This window comes from Puntigrus tetrazona, chromosome 5 (genome assembly GCF_018831695.1).
Source record: "Puntigrus tetrazona isolate hp1 chromosome 5, ASM1883169v1, whole genome shotgun sequence".
Taxonomy (NCBI): Eukaryota; Metazoa; Chordata; class Actinopteri; order Cypriniformes; family Cyprinidae; genus Puntigrus; species Puntigrus tetrazona.
Genome location: NC_056703.1, coordinates 11,776,551 through 11,795,655, shown reverse-complemented (window position 1 = coordinate 11,795,655; position 19,105 = coordinate 11,776,551). Strand labels below are relative to the sequence as shown.

General features: G+C 35.2%; 1 protein-coding gene across 1 annotated transcript; it reads left to right on the top strand.

Annotated features, from left to right (window-relative positions):
- Window positions 1-9,512: 9,512 nt before the first annotated feature.
- On the top strand, window positions 9,513-18,044 carry fdx1b (ferredoxin 1b). Its single transcript, XM_043238168.1, is given in 5 exon segments — window positions 9,513-10,049; window positions 14,530-14,538; window positions 16,131-16,249; window positions 16,923-17,052; window positions 17,948-18,044. Coding segments are annotated over 5 exon segments (489 nt in total). The 5' UTR covers window positions 9,513-9,915.
- Window positions 18,045-19,105: the final 1,061 nt, after the last annotated feature.

Below are 19,105 nucleotides of genomic sequence, written 5' to 3'. Positions count from 1 at the left end.
TTCATGGGCCAGTGTTGCTTGTTCTTCAGTTGTTTAGTGATGGCATTATTGTAAACAGATACGGTCAGAAAATGCAAGCTTGTTTAGAATGGATCACTACCATAATAGTTTCAAGGATATATGCCAATCTAATATTATTAACAATGCATATGATTCGTGTGTGTGACTTATTTATCCACAGGCTCATCTAGGTGTTCTGGTCTCTGATGAACGTCATCTCCAGTGTTTCCAATTTAGCTACTTTGTAGCTAGATTTAGTGACTTCCCTCTTTTTCAAAGGCTTAGGGACAATTCTATCAACCTCTCGGACAAACCTTATCTAGGTTCTCATCTTGCCTGCTTATCTATATAGATCAGTGAATTGGCCATTACGATGTCATCTAGTGACATTTAGCTAGGAGTTTTCATTTGAAAGCAGTTGGCAACACTGATCATCTCTTGGCGTTGATCCACCGTCTGGTCTAGATACGAACTGAGAAACAGAATAAGAAAGCAGACTAATATTAGCTTAGATGCCAAAACTGCACGTTGCCTCAAGACAACATTGTACCGCAATTGAATCGCACAAGGCCATGTAGGCATACTAGGTTAAGTGTATCATATATTTTTATAGAAAATAGTTAGAATGATCTAAATTGATTATGCTTTTTGAATGATTTTGTAACGTATTTGCATTTCTTATGCTATAGCTGCGCATATTTAGATCTTTCTGTTGTGAAGAATTGCTTCCTCAGTTTTCATAAGCAATGAGGTGTCATTAGTAAAAGATATTTCGCATACACGTGTTTGTGTGTGCATGTGCATGCTTCTAAGGATAAAATGCATATTACTATAAGCTTATGATGATTTTTTTTACACTTTGAAGCAACACTGATTATAATGTTTTGGTATGACAAACAACAAAAATGATTTGTAGTTATACTTGTGATCTACGACAGTATGTAACGCCCCGAGAATACAGGGAGAAATGATCACTGGTGATGCTGTGGTGTTTCCTCAGTGAGGACATTTACTGGTATCTCTGTTACACACAGGTTACAGTGGAATATCTTACTTCTTTGTGTTACAAATATGACTTTGGAAACATGTGCAAGGCTTCTACAATACATTTCTCGTTGTCCTTCACACTAACAGTGTGTGGAAAAATTTAACATGCTTTGTTACAAAAAGAAACAATATGGGATATAAAATACACGTGCGCTGTTTAATTTTACAGCATGGGGAAATGTATTTTACGCGGCCATGAGTCGGGCGCGAAACAAAACCACGTGCTTCGTTTACATGCACGTGTTAATAACGCTGCACTTACTCGTTCAGCGATTACATACACATTCTTAACGTTCAAATCCATTTTAGAAATGCATTATAACCAATTTATTGATCTGATATTTAAAAAAAAAAACTGGGATAAACGGTCAGGAGTGCTATAACATACTTCCTCAGCGAAAACAACTACTCGTGTGAGGAAACTAGAAAAGTGAATCTAGGCATACGAAGTCGATCACAGACTAACGGATCGGTTCTATCTAACTATAAACGCCACAAAATAATAACAATTAATTGACTATTTCTCCCTCTTTAACAATTAATGTTAAACTGTTAAATTTCATTGTAAGTCAAACATATTGAACAAACTGAAAACTGCCTTTGTATAATAAATAAAATTATAACTGCATTAACGTTGTGTTAATGTCTGCTGGATAGTGCAATTAATACTACGAAGTGAACACTAACAGTTACTGGTACAGTGTTGCCTGAGAGCTGGCTATGATTCATTTTTATTAAATATGAAAAGTGCAATATATTAAAACTAGATAAATCTGTTTGTTCGAGTGTTTCGAGACAGGTGAAAGTGTAACGAAAATGTCAAACTTTTTTTTCTGTTGTGGTACTATGTTGCTTTGAGGCAACAAGCTTAATAATAATTTAAATATTTTTGTTTTATTTTTAAATGTTTATTTATAGTGTCCAATTTTAAATAGAAAAAAAAACGTCACAAGTAATTTCCTCACTGTTATCATATCACTGTGTGTCATATTCACAGAAAGAGAGAGAGCACTTAAGAACACGGAAACGTGGCTGCATAGAGACTAATTTTTGTAAGATTATCTTCACATGTCTATATTCCTGATCCATTATCTGACTGTCAATAATATAATGAATAATAATAACGAGTTAAGTCCATTTTGCTCAATTTGGCCATGTGTCGTATTCTAAAAACAACATCTTTTTCCAACACGTCAGCAAACACAGCGCCCAAAATGATTGACAGGCAGTGAACTTTAGAGGTTGGCTAAAATGCGCCTGCCGTTGCTCTGCCTCTTGAACGCGTGTAGGTTTAGTACGTTTTATGTAATAATTAAGAATATTTGGTGTAAAAGTATGCACTATGACAGCGTTTTTCCGAACATGGCCATAGACCCATGACTTCACCGAACACCAGAGGGCGATATTTTCCAGCATAGATCATGTAGAATGCGTGGCTATTAAACCTCTGAATGTGTTCGAGACATAAAAATGAATGCAATGAATATGTACTCCTTTACGTATCTGCTGCCTTTACGTGACATGCATCTGATAGACACAGACTATCTATTATGCAGCCCTTGAGACTGATCATCTCTGTTCTCTTTAGACGCTCAATCTGACATTAAATGCTACGATGTTTAGCACGACTCCTCTAACCCCACGAAAGCAGAAGAATGGCTCTATACCGTGGAATTTACACCGAAGCTCATTCAGTTGCATAAAAATATACAATTCATTATCTTAAAAGTGCGATGTTATATAAAGAGTGGGGCAGTTCTTACCTAACGTAGCATTGCATATAAGTAACATTTCAAAATATGAAATTCAAAATACGTTTTGACCTCGCTTTTGATTATACAACTGTGTTGCATACATTAAATAAGTCCAAGGACAAAGTTAATGTCGGGAAATAGCAAAGAGCATACAGTTCCTCATTACTATTCATCAGTAACCTATGCTTGCTTTTCTCTTTCTTTCTTTCTTTCTTTCTTTCTTTCTTTCTTTCTTTCTTTCTTTTTCTTTCTTTCTTTCAGTGTTAGTGGTGTGCTTATCTCAAATAAATTTTTTTATTTTATTTTTTTTTCTTCTTTGCAAAAGCACAGGCCATATAGAATAGATTTGACTCTGTGCACTTCTAAAAAGCAAAGCAAAAATAGCGTGCTAATAACACGAAGAATGTAATCTTCTGAAAAACAACCCTTTAACCAGATCATGATCAACCTCAGGGAACCTGCTATATTTCCAAAGAGGAGAAGTAAACACATTTGTCACAACACATTATCTGAAAAAGTGTCGTGGTGACAAATAGCTGCAAAATATATGGAAATGATTTTCGGAAACTGTTGAGTGCAAGTTTCTCATTGTCCGTCTAAATCGAACAATCGTGCGCGTTCCTTTTCTTATATTGGAGGAATCCGGCTCTTGCATTTCTAAAAGTATTTATTAATGAATGAATTTTCAGCTTCAAGCTTTGGAGCATTAGCAAAATAGGCAGAGAAATCAGAAATAAAACAGTATACGGCGGTATGTAAATGAGAAATTTCACAGCGTTCATATACCTGACTGCAAATGTTTTAGATTTTTCAGCCCATATCAATGCCCTTCTGTGATTATGTTTCTCTACAGATAAGATGGCAAGCAACGTGTATGATTATAACAGGGTAAAAGCAGGTAAGTGTCCCTGGACTTGCACAGAGATCAAGTGCTGTCATTAATATTCCTTTCTTTCCTAAAGATCTTTAGCTCTTTGTGTTATACTGAATACAGTCTGATTTTATAACCTCCACACATTATTGTACAGCATATGCGTAGATAAAGTAAGACTTGGAAAGGTTTTTGAAAATAGAAACCCAGAGTATGGTGTACATTACAAGGAAAGCAATTCAGAAAAAAGACTAAAAGCAAAAGGCATCAGATATTTTCTGTTTTCATGATGATGGACATGTGACTTGACTTTTCTCTCAGCTGTTTCTCTCAAATGATGCGTCTTCTCTTTATTTGTAGTGCACATTGGGAAAAAACCCAATTCAAACCTTCACTTTCACAGTAGCCTGTGGGTTTGGAGTGTTGCAGTTCTGAAGTGCTTGCTTGATTTTCAGATGGACACAGAACAGCCCTCTTAGTTTCTCAAGGCCATCAAAATACGTTAATGGACACCGTTATCGGTTGAAGGTTAAAATGCTTCCTGCTGGCCTTCAGAAAGCCTCTGGAGCTGACAGATACAAAACATAAAGTGTTCTTGTGAGTGTGTCTCCCACAAAGTCTGACTGTAAATTATCTCTCACATTCAAAATTGTTAGCTACCTGTGCGTTAGGTTCATAGATAGAAAGCTTTTTCTTGAAGATCTAATGCTAGTTCCTATAGCTCCCTTACATCTCTTTCACTAGTGTCAAGGTATTTCTTCAAAAGCATTAAGTACTATTAATAGAATTTTATTATTAAGTATTTATTCATATAAGCATTTTACAAGCACATGCAAGATTTGATTGAACCATCTGGATGTGAACCCTAAGTTATCTTTTCAATCTTTCAGGCAATGAAAGCAAGCAGCACACCACTCAGACGCACATTAATGTCAAACACATTTGACATCAGATTCTAGACAGAGCTCAGCAATTGACAAAGCATTTTGACAAGTAAAATGGCATCTATCAGCTCCTGAATATTTAATATGTTTGAGATTGAATGCTTGTTATTATTATTTATTAATAATAAATAAATATGAAGACTTTACCAGGAATACTAAAAACAGGTAAATTGCAGTATTGTAAAAGTGTACATTTTCTGTATTTTTAGTAGTATTTTTAATATCTATCTATCTATCTATCTATCTATCTATCTGTAAAATGTGACTGTTTGTCTGTAGCTTTCATTAGTTTTATTTTTTCTATTAAAAAAAAAAAAAAAAATTTCTTTACTTTAGTTAACATTTATTCGTTTTAGGTTCCGTTTTAACCAATTATAATAAACCCACCTGAGGCTCAAGCATTATTATCTTGATATGTACAGTATAAGAGGTTCTGGACGAATAACCTTGTAAATGTCTTTTTTAAAGTTCTTTCAGAACAGCTTTCTCAGAATGGATCAATCTCACACTGAGAATCAAAATGATGCACTCTATACTAGTGTGTTTTGTGTGTACTTGTACCTCTAAAAAATTTTTATGACCTTAAGATCAAAGCTGCTTTCTTTGTATCTCATCAAAAAAAAGTCAATATTTGTTGGCCCAGCTGTAAATGTTGTGTAACATAAAATTATTGAACTCTGTTAAATGCTATTTCATCCCTGCTGAAAAACACTTCATAAAAACAGCCTTTTAATGATATTATAAGGGTGTTGTTCACATTTCAGCTTGTCAGAATTACTAACCAAAACACACACACAGACCTTTTTCATGTATTTCTTTGTAATGTGCCATTTGGATCTCTGTAAATAAATGGCTGCAGCAATTAAAGGGGTCATACAACGCCAATTTGATTTTTTTAGGGTCTTAATGAAAAGTCTATAATCTAGTTTGTTTAAAATTTTTCAAAGGTAGTCCAAAAAACAGACTTTTTACCCTATCAAAAACAGCTCTATTCAAAACACTCTGTTCTGTGTACTTCCCCTTTAAATCTTCACAAGCTTTGCTGACCCCGCCCCTCTTTTCGAAAGTCTATAGAATACCTAAGACGTGTCACTCGTAAGGTTTTGAATTGGGAAAAATACAATACATAAATGGCCGATTAATCACAAGAAGCCCCACCTTTTAAATAAATTAGCCCTTCATCACTGCATCTGCCGTTAGAAGTTTCGGTTGCTATAGAAACAGTGAGCATTCTGAGACGTGCGCCTAGGACTGCACATGCGCAATGGCTGATCTCGCCTAGGAAATAGGCTTTTTTTTTACAATGTTATTTGAGCAAAAGAAACAACAGTTACTGCACAGTTGTTGTCAGATTTAATTGGTGATTTCAAATATGAAATTTAATCGTAAGCTTAGTGAGCAGTTTGGGAGAATTTGATGTTTCCCTAGGTGATAGGAGCTGCACTCGAATGCCTGAGAGGCATTTCAGGTGGCCGCAGAGCAACATGACTTGTGTTAAAAAGGCTTTGGCAGTATTCATAGTCCTAGACATTTCATTCATAGTGAAACTTGCTAATTAGCATATTATCAGGAAAAGCTATTTAAAAAGATTCATTAAAAGACATTATACACAATGCTGCTGTAGGTGAGGCTGGTTTCATAAGAAACATTCACGATCTACCTGCCTTTAGGTAGATCAAGGCAAATTCCTTCAGAAACTACCGTGAGATAATGTTAAACCTCTGCGTCTTCAGCCGCTCAGATGGTGGGAATAAATGACTACTGCTATGTTAAGTGTAAAACGCTTCCAACCGTGTCACACGCTCAGACTGCTTGGTTCGAGAAAGAGGAAAATATTTAAGGAGATTACAAAAAAACACTAGGTAGATTTTTCTCATTATAGGGTGTTAACACACATTTCAGTTCAGACAACTTGTAAAAGTGCATCTAACATTTTATGACCTCTTTAATGTATGCTTAACAGCAAGCATAGTTAGGTTATATTTTATTTGCTTATTTACTTTTTTTGGTCAGTGTTAAGTGAACATTCATCACATACCTTAAAAAAAATATCAAGCATATAATGAGTAAGTATTCTGTGAAGCATTTTCCTGCAAGAGATCTCATATTAGGAATTTCAGACAAAACTCAGACAATGAATTATATAATACTGCAGGCTTTTCAAGATTCAAAGTTAATTGATTTCCTCCACTTCACAAATACATTGTTATAGAGGTATGCAACAATGCATGTTTGTTCCAATTGTGCCAATTAGCCATTTAATATTTTCAATTTGTAATTTTCCTGCAGATGCAAGGTGGTTAGAATTGAGTGCCCATAAGGCATGGCGGCAGATTTCAGACTTGTGTTCTTCCAGGAGTCTTGTGGCAGTCATTGAGATGTGTTATATTTGCCACCTATCACACACTCTCTTGATTTTAACATCGACCAATCAAAACCCTGTTAATCTTAACCACGGCTGATTACAGATTCAAACAAAAAACAAATCTGGCCTTAAAGTGAAATATGGAGTTCCTCAAGGCTCAGTGCTAGGACCGTTACCTTTCAACCTTTACATGTTACCTCTGAGAGATATTATCAGGAGTCATGGTGTTAGCTTTCACTGCTATGCTGATGATACTCAGCTCTATATTTCAGCGCAGCCTGGTGATACACACCAAATTGAGAATCTAACAGAATGCATAGTCGATATAAAAAGCTGGATGATGAGTAACTTCTTAATGTTAAATTCTGAAAAAACAGAGGTGCTAATAATTGGACCTAAAAACCCCACATATAATAATCTAGAACACAGCCTATCACTTGATGGCTGCTCTGTTAATTCTTCATCGTCAGTTAGGAACCTAGGTGTGCTGTTTGACCGCAATCTTTCCTTTGAAAATCATGTTTCTAGCATCTGTAAAACTGCGTTTTTCCATCTTAAAAATATATCTAAATTACGACCTATGCTTTCAACCTCTAATGCAGAAATATTAATTCATGCATTTATGACCTCAAGGTTAGATTATTGCAATGCTTTATTGGGTGGTTGTTCTGCACGCTTAATAAACAAACTTCAGCTAGTCCAAAACGCAGCAGCCAGAGTCCTTACTAGAACTAGGAAGTATGATCATATTAGCCCGGTTCTGTCAACACTGCACTGGCTCCTATCAAACATCGAATAGATTTTAAAATCTTATTAATTACCTATAAAGCCCTGAATGGTTTAGCTCCTCAATACTTGAGCGAGCTCTTATCACATTATAGTCCTGCACGTCCGCTGCGTTCTCAAAACTCTGGCCATTTGATAATACCTAGAATATCAAAATCAACTGCGGGCGGCAGATCATTTTCCTATCTAGCACCTAAACTCTGGAACAATCTCCTAACTCTGTTCGGGAAGCAGACACACTCTGCCAGTTTAAATCTAGATTAAAGACACATCTTTTTAACTTAGCCTACACATAACACACCAACACGCCTTTTATTATTCAAATCCGTTAAAGGATTTTTAGGCTGCATTACTTAGATTTGCTGAAACCGGGAACACTACTCCTACAATACGATGTACTTGTGACATCGTAAAAAGAATGGCATCTACACTAATATTAGTCCTGTTTCTTTCTCAATCTGTTTTCACAGTTTGTATCCAGACTAGATGGTGGATCAGCACCCAGAGATTATGTTCATCAGAGACCAGAACACCTAGATGCGCCCCGTGGACCAATCACCAGATCCTGATGCACACACGCACACGCACACACTAAGTCATTTACACTACCTGACACAGCCGCGTTTAAAATTGAACTGGAAGTTAAGTGCTGGGCGTCCGGTCAGAGGAGAACTGACCCCAACTGAGTCTGGTTTCTCCCAAGGTTTTTTTTTTCTCCATTCTGTATGGATGGGGTTTTGTTTCCTTGCCGCTGTCGTCTCTGGCTTGCTTGGTTGGGGACACTTAACTTCTAGTGACTATCGTTGAATTGACTACAGAGACCGTCTCTGCATTTAATAAGAAATTGGTCACTCTCGCCATTATACATCCCTGTCATTATACTGTACAGTGCTTTGATGCAACCTGTGTTGTTAAAAGCGCTATATAAATAAAAATGATTGATTGATTGATTGATTAATCCAAAGCTATGTATAGAATCTGATCCACAAGGCCACGCCTCGAACAACACGACAAATCTCAAATCTCTCAGGCCCCAGCGCACTTAAATAGCAAAAATTGCCGAACAATTGCATGTGATGTCATTTGAAACTAAATCTAGCCACTAAGAACGTCTGCTATAACCAGACTCCAAAGGGACTCCCTGGGTGAGCCTTCACACCTGCGAGGTTGAGCATTGTTGGGGAAAACACTGATGGAGAAGCCTGCTGTGCACAACCTCGTAGTTGAGCGTCGGTCCTCTAAATCTGTATCCTTTATGCTGATAAGATTAGTCAGAGTTTGAAACGCTTAACTTCAGAGAAACATTGTTTTGTTGTTGTTTTATATTCAGTTGCAAAATATTTAAGAGAATTATATAGTGGTAATAATGCTCTACACCAGAATTATACTTGGAAAGAGGCAGTAAATGTCAAGAGATTAATGTGCTGTTAAAGTGACATTAGCAAGTGTTTATCGTTGAGATGTATGTGGTAATGTATTCTTGTCATTACATAACCTTCTAGGGGGCCCACCAGCAAACATAAAGACAACTCTCAACATACATCTGACCTAATAACTTAGATGACTGTAGTGATTTCACAGTGGTATATAAACAAAAGAAACTGCTTATACTGTTAATCTGTAAGGAAGCACGTGATTTACATTGCTTATTATTTTGTGGGGGAGGGTTTAACGGCCTCAAAGAATTATTATTGTTATTTGCTTCCTCTCTCTTTTTCTCTATTTTCTGTGATTAATTTACATCAGTGTAATCTAAAGAGAATGACGTGCAGAAAACAATATGTACACAGCTAAGGGCGCTGTGAGAAGAGATTTCAGGGAACAATATAGGGAGAGAAGGAGTGTTATAAATGTGTGCTGTTGTTGTTAACGGTCCGCCCTGATTCCTGGTAATTGTCCGAGGGGGCAACATTTGGAATTACACGAGGGTGAGAAATGAATGAAATAATGTTCGTTTTTGAGCTAACCATCCCTTTAAGTCCAAGGCTCTCTCTTTCTTTTTCTGTGTGTGTAACCTTGTCCACCTCAGGGTCGGCCATCACACGGAGCTCACAGTTTTGTCCTTGAAACAAAGAACGTTCCAAAATTATATGCAGACCCTCTTCATTCACAGAGCCAGATGAACACACAATTGCACAGCAGGACAGCATGGCCTTTCGTAAGTGTGTACAGGTCCCGCTCCGTTCCAGCTTGGCTCAGGTGTGCCACTCAGGATCCACAGGGACCCATCCGAGATTTATTCACACAGTTCCCAGACTCTGCAGTCTATCTCAGCCAAATGGGTAATGTACTTCTCTTGCTGTTTCACATAATAATTTGTGTCTGTACAGGGAAGATGTAACCTCTAGATATCTTAAAACAAGTCGGTACCATTTCTTCACCGCAATAAAAACTACGGAACATCTTTATGATGAGTGTAGCCAATGGGGTTTGACTATTTTTATTTGCATATTCAATATAAATGTACAAATGTCCAGCTGTGGAAATCACACATTTTTAAAGAGGGGTTGGAATAATAGTGTTGCACACAGATTCTGGTTTATAGGAATACATTACTGAATATAATTTTTGGTAGCACATTATTCTAAGGTGTCATAATACAGAGTAATTACCTAATTAGGTACTTAGTTGTAGCCATTGTTCTTACATGAAAAAAATGCTATGGAAAGTCTTTATTACATCTTGTAATTATGCAGATGTAACAGGCAGCTACTATTAAACATATAATAGACCCAGTCTGTTACACAGCTACTTAAACTTAAGTACAATCTTGATGCACTTTATTTTAAGCAGCTTATGCCTGTGTAATATTCTCTAATGTTAATGTAATTTGAAAGGAACATGTATTTAAGCTGTGTACGAATAGGTTCAATCAAACTAAGATGCAGCTAGATAAGGTTTACAGTACAGATAAACATGAAGTACACATTCTTGATACACTTTATTTTAAGTAGCTTATGTCTGTGTACTTGAAATTATAATTGATTAAGGTCTGCAACACATACGTGACAATCTTTTGGTTACGTAAGTAGCTGTCTAACAGACTTGTTCCTTAACTTAGTTACATGATAAGTACATTTTGTTTCATGGAAGTACAACAGCTACTACTGAGTACTTACTAGGTAATTACTCTGCATTATGGACACCTTCAAATAAAGTGTTTTTTTAAACAAAGGTATGACAAATTTTCAAGTGACACCTGAAAACATTGCTTTCATCGATATTTGAAAAATGTATATAGCTTTCTCTTTCCTCTAGCTCTCCTTGTTTAGCTTGTACTAATCTGAACAATGCCTGAAACGTTGTATTGCAAGCACTTTGCACTGCATTTATTTGCCTCTTTATAATGAGTCACTTAATGTATTCATCAGCTGTATAAGTCACTTGAATAAAATATTCTGTTAAAAAATAAATGTAAATGTAAGTCTAGGTGCTTCTACAGCATGTAGAGGATAAATTATAGCTATATGTCAGGTTCTCTTGAGTGAAAATGAAAAACTTTCTCTTCTACAGCTTCTCTCTCACATTCTCATGGCAACCTTACTCTTGTTCTTTGACCGTTCTAACACTTCGCACTTCCTGCTATCATATTTAGATGATGCCTTTCTTGTTTGATTCAGCCATTATCTGACTCTCTGAAGATACAATGAATGACCAACTGTAATAGTTCTTAGTAATGAGATGTGTACAATTGTTTGATTAGAAATGTGACATTTTTTTCCCTTGTGTAATATAAAAAAAGTTTTGCTCATACAGTGAAGGACATAACAAGTGTTTCTCCATTATAAGTAGAAATTGCAGACAGATTTTTACTCAAGTAAAAGTAGGGGTACAATGCAGGGTTTTATTTTATGTAATGCTAAAGAAACTTATAATTTTACTGTATGCCTACTCAAAACAGTGCTTGTAGCATCATTAAAAAAGAGCATTTTAGAATGTTAAAACATATAGAAATGTATGTAGTTATTTTACACCCCTCCCCTCCCCTTTAAAGGCAGCATGGTAGTGATCTTACATCTATATGTAGTCATTTACCCACATATGAACTGAGTGGGCAGTGAAGCTGCTGTAAATACAGACTGATAAAAAAAAACAAGAAACACCCACTTTAAAACACAGCAACACAGCTGTATAATTTTACAACAGCAACGCTTTAACAAAAAAAGCAAAACGGCGAGATTTATTTAATTTATTTATTTGAAATAAAACAAAAAAAAAAAAGTATTTTTTTAAGTACAGTTTGTTTGTTTTTTGCAGTATAATACATTTTTTAAGTTTAACTACAGCAATCAATTACATGTACTTAGTTATTGATCATCTGTAAAGATATTCAGTGGGTACAAAACTAGAGTGAAAAAAAATTATGACAGGATTCTGTATGAACTGCATTTCCAAAAACCTGAAAACAATAATTGTATGATGAATTTTCAATTGGCTCATTATTAACAATGGCTTTGGGAATGTTTTGCCAACCAGCATCTCTTTGAAAGATCACTAGAATTATTGTTGTATTCTTAGCTTTAATGCACACAATATACAGTAAATGCATGTACTTTCTTCAGTTGGTGAATTGCATATCTGCTTTAGTATTTGGTGAAATAGCTCATTGTTATCAACCCACTGGGGTTCCACAGGAATCAGAGGTGCTTTTTATCTCTGCCTACACCAGATTGTTTGGAATAACATCTAATCAGATGGTCTTTCTATCACTGCTGCACTGATAAAACAAACATTTTCTCCCATCTGCCTCTGCATCTGTAATCAGAGAAAAGATCTCTAGTCTTTGACACGTTGGACTGGATGTCTGCTGATTGCTTTCAATAAGTCTTCTCCTTCCCAACCAAAACCTCCCCTCAATAATTTTCTTTTGATCGCAAAAGTGAAAGTGTCCTATAAAAAAAGATTAGTATTTACACTTTATTTATTTTTCCACAAAATGAAAAAGTGATTGGATGGACAAAGGTATTTTCTGTTGAAAAGGTTTTATTTTTGTATACCTGTATTTTCTGAAATAATAAAACTCCAGTGGAAAACATCATTTATGAAAGACGTGACAATATTTAAATTATGTTGCACATTGTGCTTTTCTCAACACAAACGGTTTCAAAGCTTACAGAAAATGATGCATGAGTATGTGAATGTAATGTAAAACCTTGTCAAAAGGTAATGCCCTTATGGCAATAATATACAGCTCAAAGTATGGTTAGTTCAATTTATGTGATCATTAAAGACTGAAGTCAGTAACTTATTGAACAGAGCTATTTCTATATAAAATAAAATATTTTTTATGCACCACAAAGATAAGCTTAAGCATTTATCTCTAAATACAAACTAATTACATTTGACACAAGAAAAACAAGGTCCTTTCTCAAAAAACTACTCTACCCAACTCCCCATTAGTCCTGGTCTTCTTACATGACCAGGTTGTCAGAATCCTGGAAAATACCCATTCCTTATCCTTCCAGACTGCAAGTGTCTATTAGAGTTTAATGTTGAAGGCCTGTCCTCGATCATCAAGAGCTACATGTCAGGCTGGTCATTATTTTCACCCATTTCTAGCAACCTATTTTAACCCATTTAAGGAAACCCATCGTTCTTGTATACTGGTGAAACAAAGCTGCAGTTACTGACATGTGATTGGTTATAGCTAGAGAGCTGTAGATAACGCCGTTTGTCACCCATCCTTCAGAATCAAGTAAGCTAAATCTAAGTGGCTTTTGCTCAAAAAATGGGTAAAAATAAAATATGTGACCCTGGACAACAAAACCATAAGTAACATATTTATTAAGTATATTTGCAGCAATTGTAGCAAAATTATACATTCTTCTTTTGTCAGAAAGGATTTTATGTAAAGATCATATTGCATGAATATATTAAATTTCTCATATATATAAATATCAAAACTTGATGTTTGATTAATATGCATTGCTAAGAATGGTCCAGGATGACATATAATTTATTAGTCCAATTAATGTGCCTGTGACAAAGAGTTAGAGACGTTCGGATCCTAGGTATGGAGCATGATGGGTAATGTTAGAGGGTTAGTACTCGGGGGAGGGTTCTCTCAGGTGATCGTCGGAGAGAGCCACAGAGGAGCGGTTCATGATAGCCCTTTAAATAGAGTTATAAATATTGCAGTTATGTGTTCTAAGCTAATGAGCGAAGCCGTTTCCAAGAACAGAAAGTCATACTCATAATATAAAATATCTATAGGGATCAGAAAGATAAGTCTGTAGTGATATATTATAATAAATGACTTCAGAAGTGCATTTCAATTAGATGAAAATACGAATCACATAATGAATTTTCTTTATGTAACACAAACATGTAGCTTTGATTGCCTGTTGTGTATAAGTATGTGATGTAAATAAATTGTTTATTTATGCAAGTTTATGTGACTAAATCAGTTCAGGTGTAGTTAGTTGGGTGAATTGTTCACAATATTACAAAACCGTATTTTAGTGCATGATGTGTCATAATAAAAAAGTCCATCTGTTGTTAGCTAATGTGTGTTGATGATGAACGAAAAAAGTGGAAGAAATTTTGTGAATTTACTGGAATGTTATTTGTTTGGGAGGGGGCTATATTTGTAAAACCTGAGGAAATCGGCATCTTTTGCTCTCCTCACACCATTTCTTCACATTCTTCAACATGTCATACTACTTCCCTATCACCACCCTTTTTAATAGCCTCTTTTCCCTCATACATGTATCTCTATATGTGACAGAAATAGTTCAAATAGACAGAAGTAGACAGAAATAGTTCAAATGCGTAAACCATCAGCCAAAAATTAGGCGAATCCTAAACTCAGAAGAGTGTGATAGAGGAAGTATAATCCAAAGCCAAAAAGGTACACGCCTGTCAAATGCAGGGGTGCGTTATTCATGGATGGGTGACAATGAAATGTGTTCAGAGACTCCTGTGCGTAGTGCGTGAGTCATCACTGAAAAGTCTAGAACGGGAACAGTCTGGTGAAAAGTTTGACATGCCATTTGTCATTTGATTTACAGAACCACCTAATTCACTTAAATGTAATGCTTTTAAAAATTCACTCTAAAATTCTGGACCGTCTTTTTAAGAGAAATTCTTTAGTCTGGCTGAAACTGTGGCAGTCAGAGTTGTATAATATGATTTGTAGCTCAACGTGGTCCAGCATGTACACACATTAATCGACTTACAATTGGCCTCACCGTTGTGCGCGTGTGGTGACGTTATTTGATGACATAGATATTCAGTTACGCATAGTGTTATGTATACTTGGGCAGACAAATAATGAATGTAGCTTGACTACATGAAAACTTATAACTCAGTTATGACTGTTCGTGTAAACACAATGACGAGGACAAATGCCTTAGTCAGGGACATTTTTTCTTGTGCTGAGAGAATGGTAATCTACTTTTCATTTTCTACTTGAAGTCCAAAACACTCAAAATAGAATTTTCTGGGCTTTGTTTTCAAACTGCACTGTTTAAAGACTGTGAAAGACCATGTTCAATGTCATGATATTCTTGGACAAACGTCCAATTAAATTACTGTTATTTTTAGTGTTGGGTGTGATGCATTAATATTAATTATTTTAATTTTACTTTACCCTTGAGAAGGTACAGTACGGGATTACTCTTAATTTCTCTGCAATTTAATTACATTTATTTTGGGCGTAATTGCATTTAATACTGTATGCAATAGTTCTATATACAACTATAGTTTGTTTAACATGAAAGAATAACATTTAATTTCAAAATGTTTTTTTTTTTATGTACTTGTCTTTACGTTTATCAGTTCAAGAATAGTTTATGCATTTTAAAATGTCTTTTCTTGTATTGTTCAGCTGGCTGTGGTTGATATAGGATTTAGAAAGTAATAAGTAGCCTATTATGTAGCAGCACAGTAATCTGCACTGTTAAAGATATAATAAGTAACCAAACTTACCCGGCACTGCTTTTTTTTCATTTGGTCAGCAATCACAAAACTAAAAGGTATCTGTTGAGAGTGTCATTATCTGTGATTTACAGGCAATTCATTAATGCCCAGCTGAGCAACCACAAGGGCCCTCAATTGCACAATCAGAAACATTGAATGATTAAAACCAATCAAAACGCTTGTGTGACACTACAGATTCTCCCTCTTTAAAATAACTAAATTCAATTAAATGAAATTGTTCCTGCTTTTTAAATAAAATGAAATTGTTCCTGACTTTTAGTAACAAGCACTGTTTGTCTTTCACTTTAACACTATTTGACTCATCATGCCAATCCATTGTTTAAAAATGTTACTTTTTTTTTTTGTGATTAAGAATGCCTCCACCAAGAACTTGAGTGCAATGAGAGGAAATGAGTTCAGTGTGTTTGTGTGTGTGTTATCAGTTCCAGAGTGCTGGTGCATTTTGTAAATCAGTCTGGGGTAAAAAGCAGTGTGTTTGTCACAGAGGGGGAGACTCTTCTAGACGCTGTCATCAAGAAGAATCTTGACATCAGTGGTTTTGGTAATGAAACCATTTTTTTTGTGTTAATTTGCCTCCATGTGATCAGTTCCAACTGTTTTAAATGTGTGCATTATAGAACTTTTGCTCCTATATGCATATGCATATATATACATATATATATATATATACATATATATATATATATATATATATATATATATATATATATATATATATATATATATATATATATATATATATATATATATATATATATATATATATATATATATATTAATTCTCAAACCAGAATAAAAATTGTGAGGTGGTACTTGATAATGTATACATACAGTATGTATGACAATGAATGAATATTGAATATGAATTGGATATAAAGATTTGCTGAAGATACATTTTATGTTCTTTATGTTCCTTTATGTGTTCAGACCAACCATCTGTGTGTTTCATGAACATTATGAAATTAAATCCTGTTTAGGTAGCACAAAAAGTATATAAAAATATTTTCAGATTTGTCAGGTGTTCTGAAACCACTAGATAGACAGATAATTACTTCTAAATCTATAAAAGATATTATGTACAGAAATTATGTTTACCGATCTATTTAGATATTTAGCATGACAAGTAATAAATTGATAACAGAGTAATGGGATAAAAAATACAGCTTGTACTGTATTATTGAATGTCCTTATAAAACATTGTGTATGTGTTTTAGGAGCATGTGAGGGCTCTCTGGGCTGTTCTACCTGCCACCTGATATTTGAGGAGAGTGTGTATGACAAACTGGAGCCAGCAGTGGATGAAGAGGTTGACATGCTGGATTTGGCTTACGGACTCACCAAGACGTAAGACACCCGAATTTAAAAAACCAGTGGAGCTTTACGTGAGTCAGTATGATTCATCTAGTGCTAATCAGATATCCCTCCTCTCCCACAATATCTGGGGGACTCCTGCATAGAAATAGCAGCTCCCTGACTCTTGCAAATAGAAAACCCACGGAAATCGAGTGAGAGAAGCCCTGTTTCCAGGGTATTCAAATACATTTTCATGGATCCAAATTGCCAGCCAGCATGCAGCTACCATTTCCAATTTGTATACATGCATCTTGAATGTGTCTCCAATAATCATCACATTTTGCATAACAATGTGCACCGATTCTATTGAATAGATCACACTGAGTGTGCAGATGATTTTTGAGCAACGTGAAAAGGACAACAGCTATGATTTTTGCTGTTAACATTAGAATGTTAGAATGTATTATTCGTGGTTGGGGTAATCACATCAATGCATCTTAGACAATAAAGAAATGATTTTACTTAAACTGTTGTTGAACTACGACATGATAAATAATGCTGTTAGATAACAACAATGTGCAAATGAAATAGAACTGAGCTGAGCACAAGTAAACTGAAGTGCATTGCAAGCAGGTTAATCGTCTCCATCAAATGAATCATACATGAGTTCAATCAGCTATATTGTGGCTACGTCTTCAACATAAAATATAAAATGGCAACTTATATTTGCACTGACGTTGGGGAAAATAGGTAAATTTATCCTTGATGGTTTGTGAAATACCAAATAATAACATACTAACTTCTAAACAGTACAACAGTACCTGAACTTCAGTAAACCGATTAAATGGCATTATTTCAGAAAGTTAAGATGTTTACTAAGACAGACTGTAAAAAATAAAAAAATAAAAATTCCCTACTGTGCTAATGAATTTTGTCTTTGCCTCAGATCTCGTCTGGGTTGTCAGGTGACTGTGGAGCACTGGATGGATGGGATGACAGTCCACGTCCCACAAGAGATCAGCAAGGAAAACTAGGGGCAGTGAGAAGCAAATGATACGCAAGCATTCACATGTACAATTTCCATGTTAATTTAACACCAATATAGGCCTACAGTAAGATCAGTTTTACTTTGATTTGTTTTGTTTTGAAGGCGTATGAGCATGGTTGAAATGATACAAAATAATAAAATGAATGTGACCCACCAGTATGCTTCTATATAATAGCCTAAAGAATCTTAACACGGCAACATTTTAGGGGTCATGACATGGGAAATCAAATTTGCCTTGATCTTGATAAAACATTCAATTTTCATAGCTTAAAATGTCCTCCTCATTATTAAAATGCATTTATTTAATTATGCTAAGATGACACATATTTGCATAAACACTACCTTAAAACAGAATGGGTGTTAAAAATAATATTTTTTCCATGTATTTCTTTATTTACAAACACACAGCATCGTCACAGCTCCTCAGCGTGGATGAACCTAATGTTTTGAGGCATGTGTGTGGGCATATTATACTTTGACATTTGACTTTTTTTTTATCGAAAGTAATACTGGTTTCACTTTATTATGATGGTCCCTTTAACACATTCTATTGACTATAAGTAAAGCTGCAGCTACATATCTTCTGACTCTCAAAGTGTTAGTAGAGTTTTAGTAGACCGGTAGGGTTAGTGTTAGAATATGTTGACATATTCTTGAAACGTTATCTATGGTCAGTAAAATGTCTGTTGGGAGGTCATCACAATGAAGAGCTAACAGATATTAATCAGACAGTCTACTAATACTCTAATGAAAGTTGGTTGACATGTACATGCGAAGATACTTACTAACAAAATGATCAAAAGGGACCATCAAAATAAAGTGTCACCGAAATACTTTTTTAACCTTCAGAATCAATTTAACGTTCCATAGACTTGTTCTCTTTAAAATAACAACATCTTTTGTAAGTACTGTAATCCCACGTAACTATGATCAAATGCACATTAAAAACTGGAATGTAATCTAATTTCAGTCACTTACATGAGTTTCATTACCATCTCGCACTGTTTAAGACTCCTATCTGACAAGTTTAAGGCTGCTGCCTTGAAAGAATGTTTT